At 44.1% G+C, this 5,198-nt stretch overlaps 1 protein-coding gene across 1 annotated transcript; it reads right to left on the bottom strand.

Moving 5' to 3' along the window:
- Positions 1-1,913: 1,913 nt before the first annotated feature.
- On the bottom strand, positions 1,914-4,805 carry LOC123177000 (uncharacterized). The gene is made up of 2 exons (XM_044590985.1): positions 4,672-4,805; positions 1,914-4,422 (listed from the first exon to the last, which is right to left on the bottom strand). Exons 1-2 carry the CDS (start codon positions 4,674-4,676, stop codon positions 2,082-2,084), a joined length of 2,346 nt encoding a protein of 781 aa, XP_044446920.1. The 5' UTR covers positions 4,677-4,805; the 3' UTR covers positions 1,914-2,081.
- Positions 4,806-5,198: the final 393 nt, after the last annotated feature.

Genomic DNA, 5,198 nt, shown 5'->3' with positions numbered 1-5,198 from the left:
GCGCGCTTTGCTGCGCCGCTTATGTTCTTGGGGTTGTACATGTTTTTTTTACGTGGTAATTTTTGTAAGTTGTGAAAATTATTTAGGTGCTAGTTGGTTTGGCGTGTGTGTGTGTGTGTGGGGGGGGGGGGGGGACAATGGAGTGTGTTCTTTTTAGCAGATATGCTACACCTACGAATAGACTTTACGAAATCATGGTTACGAATGGATGTGTCAATTTATGGTTGGAGATTAGGGGAAGATTAGCCCAACGAAGAGAAGCAGGGAAGTGATTGGTGGGATGATGTTTGATATGACCAATCCATAGCGAATCGTCTGTGAGTGTATCATTTTTACTGTGGTCTTTGGGTGGGTCTTTTTAACTGTGTGATTAAAAGGCGTCTTTTAATCTATACCAATATAAAAAGACCTAAAGGGGCAGATCCAATTAATCTCGGCTATCAAATCATGTCAATCCAACAATCTAGATTGCTTCAATGTCGAGCGCTCAACACGTTTAGCGTGCAGTTAATTTCATGCCAAATATAGTGCTAATCACATAATAACAAGCAAATAATTTCCTACTTAATATCCGCATGCACTTAATATACTTCCAAATTAACGTGCATTACACGTACACATTGACTAGTTAATACAAATACATGAGAAAATTACCTATGTTGTTGGTTGTGTGTGTTATACTTGTTTCATATGTGGCACTTCCTTTTTGTCAACGAAGGGCCACACAACCCAGGAATTTACCGAGGGACCCATTCATCGAGAGATCCAACCATGAAGATCAATCATGTATCCAATCCAAATTGAAGACGTCAATTGAATCATAGGCTTTAAAATTAGTGAGCTTAATATAGTTAGAGATTTCATTGACACAACCAAGGATTGATCGAGTCAAAATTAAGGCATTAAAATTTTATACCTCAATCGAATGGGAGAGCTCCAAAATTAGGGAGCATAGTTTATCAAAAAAATGAATGAGAGAGCTCCTTGTGAAATTGTTGACCCGATCAAAAATCAGGTGACCCAATTCCAATTGGAGAACTCAATTGAATGCGGACTCTTTAAAACTAGGGAACATAGTGTTATAGAGGCCAAAATTAGGGAGCATAGTGTATTAAAAAATTGAATGACAGAGCTCCTTATGAAATTCTTGACCCGATCAAAATCGGGTGACCCAATTCCAATTAGAGACCTCAATTGAATGTGGGCTCTTTAAAACTAGAGAGCTTAGCGTTATAGAGGATGTGTTGTTATACATATGAGTTGAGTGTTTCCAAAAAAAAAGACTATCAGTTGAGTGGTTCTAAAAAGAAAACATATCAATTGCGATGTACAGTAGTAGTACGTCTCCCCTAACTTGTTTTTACGAGTTAGGAACGAGATATGCTCTCTGCAGGTAGATCGTTGATTGTTGTGTTGTTGTATACAAACAAAAATAAAGAGCGAGAAATTCCTTTCCTTGACGGAAGTTGTAGAGAGTGAAGGAAGAAACCTGCGGCCAGAGCACTGGACACCGGACCCTGCCATCCATGTGCATAGTTGCCATAGGCCTTTCTTCTTGGAGTACTCCATCCGTTCCAAAATAAGTGTCTCAAGTTTAATACAACTTTGTATTGGAATTAGTATAAAGTTGAGACATTTATTTTGGGACGAGGGGGTACCTTCTTATCTACTAAAACAGGATCGTGCCAATTCTATTCTGCAGCATACTGAGCTAATACGTACCAAGCTGTATTTGTAGCATAACTGTCAGTATGCTTCTAGGCCGCGTATGACAAGTTTGTAAAAAAGTTCACATGTAAAAAGCTTACATCAGTAGTAACCTTCACACAGCACATACTTTATCATTTCATGCCCGTGCAAAATTAGCAACAACAAATAAGTCATCGACGAATTAGGACGAAACAAAGGAAATTCCAATGAGACTTTGAATACTGCTCATCCTGGTGAGATGACAGTCACAATAGCAACAATTGACGCACTCTTTAAGAACACTAGAAAGAGCATTACATTTACACGCAACAGCTTGCAAGGTACCAACCAAATGAAATGAAGAGCAAATACTACTGCATAACATAACACGCTTAAACAGCATCGGGAGCACCATGAGTTGCAGCGGCATCGGCGGTGTCGTCGTCGACGCTCCCGACATGGGCGAGCAGCGCCCAGAGGAGCGTCACCAGCTCCCCGCCCCGGGCGACGGCCTCGGCGTGGTCGTCGATGTTGTCGCAAGCAGCGGCGACGGAGACGAGTGTGTCCGACCAGAATTCCGCGAGAGCCTTCCATGCCACCTCTTCTCCTTCCGGCAGCTCCGTCAGCAGCCGCCCGAGCTCGGCGCCATCCTTGAGCACATGGTGCTTCGACTGCTCGCTCAACAGCTTGACCAGCTGCTGATCCTCTGCTTCGGGCGTTGCCGGCGACACCCGATCGCTCCGGAGGACGCGCGCAGCATCCTTCTTGACGGCCTTGTACAGGCTCCTGCACCACGCGGCGTCGTCGGGGAGTAGCTCGGGACAGTAGGCATCCAAGTAGGCGCAATACTGCGATATATGAGTGGCGGCAATCTCATGGTTGGAGAGAGGTTTGTTTTGCCGTCGTGATCTCACTTCAAGGATACTTGTGGCGACGTGACACACGAGAATGACATCAGCTGTGCCCTTGGTGCCTTGGGATGTCCAAAGGAGGTTGTTGACATGGAGTTGCATATGTGTTGCCCCATTGGTTTGGCGCCCGGTTCTTTTGTACCTTCTCACCGCATCGACGACGGCTGCTTTCACAGGCCTTGGCACCTTCTTCTTCTGGTCTGGCAGATGAAGGAGATGTCGAAGTAGAGCCACTAGGTTTCTCCTTGGGCGGAGCACCAGGATTGAGGATTGGTTCATCTTGTCCTCCCAATGTACCATAAACTTGCATCTGGTGCGTAGCAGGAGGCCAACACACTTACGGATCACTGGAGATTGTTGCCAAGACGTATGACTTACGTAGTGGCATGTCAGGGCTACTTTAGTCCAATTGGAGCAAATGTAAGACATGATCTCCCTCGCTTCAACAAGCACAACTAGTGCAACAAGTAGACTTAGTGACATTTGATCAAAGAGCAATGCTCCGAATTGCAAAGATGATCCACCCTGAGGCATATATGGAGGATCGCAATGGAACTCACTACATGTAATCTGCTCACTTTCACTACTCTGGGACTCCATTATGAAATTGTTGGTGACAAGCAAGCAGTAGCCGATACTTAAGAGTGAAATGCATGTGCTCACTATGGGTAGCCAACTCTTTGAATATGAGACCGGGAGTGATGTATAATAATAATCATTAAGAAATGAAAGCTCATGTGCAATCACCCCAAATACCCTTTCATCATCACTATCCTCGAGCAAGACATGGCATATAAAGTTATTGGCTTTTGCAAAGATAGCCTCACTGACTTTATACCTCGCAAAACGACACCGCAATAGCTTGAACATTGCAAATGAAAGGCATAGGTCTTTGTGCTGCGTTGTTGGCCCCGATTTCAATGTGACATTCAACTGCCAAACTCTGTCTAGGGTCACTAAGCCATTATTGTTCATCCTTGTCAAGCTATAACCATGAGGTTGTTTCTCTACCAGCAAAGTATCCTCTTTCATAAGTATAAGCGGGGGAGGTACATGCTCACTTACTAGTTCGGCACAATTGAGCACTCCATCTTGTAGTTGCTCCATGTATCCAACAATGAGACGAGGATTGCTTCCAAGCGCTAATGATCTCCTGGCCATGTACCAAGCATAATACTTCAAGAGCATTTTTGCCAAGATAAGAACATACGGTAGTAACATAAGAACATACGGTGGAAGCTTATAAACAAGCCCGAGAATTCCCTTTTTTGGATCAGTAACAGGACCTGGAAACCGTCCAAAATATTCAGGTGGATGTAGATTTGATTCTATGGCGGTGTAGGCAAGGTAGGAAGTCCATATTGCTTGAACAAGCTGCACTGCAGGGGGAACAATGCTTCGGCCTTCTCTATAATCGCCGGCAACTGTTGCAATGGCATTGGTACCAACAATCTGGACCAAACCAATCCACAACATAACTGAGAAGACATGTAGGCGTGCTTCACATTTTGCTGTTATGACTGTGTACTTTAGTACATAATTGGTGACGTTGTATGGATTCTCGATGGCGGAGACGACATAGGAGACAATGGGTAGGAACAAGGTGGTTGCTGCTAGGTAGATGAAGCGGATCAAAGGATGGTGGCGATAGCGATGCCGGTAGGCACCCATCACAGCAATGACTGCCATCAAGATGGTGTTTACCACAAGGAGAGTGTTGATACGGGATACCAACCCTCCCTTCTGCTTGGTGAAGAACGCCATTTCAACGGTAGAGCAATCGGTAGAGTTTCTTGAATTTCCGCCCATCGTGTGTGTTGACCTAATATTAAAATTTATACATTATTAGTATATGAGCCTTTGGTTGGGTCAATGGTCTACGTATACAATAGTAGCATCCCCGGATACACCACTTTCAAATCTAATTTAAGTTAATATGGTTTCTGATCGCTATGACAAAACTCGACGAGTTTGACCATACCGCCTTTTCACAAACATTATTACACTGAACACTCCAAATTATGCTTGATATATATAAATATTCAAATAAACAAGGGTAGTTAGGATTTACCACATAAAAGGCGGCGGGCAATTGATGAGAGGACCAAGACGTGCACCTCCCTTAGTAGCTCCTGGCTCCTGCTGGCTGGGAGTGAATGTGTCTTGAGAATGGATAGCCAGTTTGCACAAGCTGTGCAGCGATATTTAATTAGCTTGGATGTATGCTCCATGTGGAGTAGTACCTTGCTTGTTTCAGCTGCAGAGTATTGGATTGGGAACCACTTCTTTCTTCTTTTGAGCACGCGACGGTGAGTGACTAAAGCTCGGTTTCCAGCTTTTCTTTTCCTACGGTCCTACCCGGATGCAAGATGCCTTGATTTTTTTTTTGGGTCCTTTTTTGGTGTGTCGTTAAGGAATGATGTTCCTTGCTTGCGTTGGTCGGACTGCTAGCTGCCATTTTTGGTTTGAGAGTCGATAAATAATCTTCTGCTATAAGATCTCGGGAGCGGCAGACATGACATGTGCGTGCCTGATAGCCGAAAAACGAGGCTCTGCTTGGAACAGATGAAATATAACTTGAGACAGTATTTTACTTCA

Source organism: Triticum aestivum, chromosome 1D (assembly GCF_018294505.1).
Source record: "Triticum aestivum cultivar Chinese Spring chromosome 1D, IWGSC CS RefSeq v2.1, whole genome shotgun sequence".
In the NCBI taxonomy this organism is placed as follows: Eukaryota; Viridiplantae; Streptophyta; class Magnoliopsida; order Poales; family Poaceae; genus Triticum; species Triticum aestivum.
Note: the sequence above shows the minus strand (reverse complement) of the source record. Positions and strands in the feature narration are given on the sequence as shown.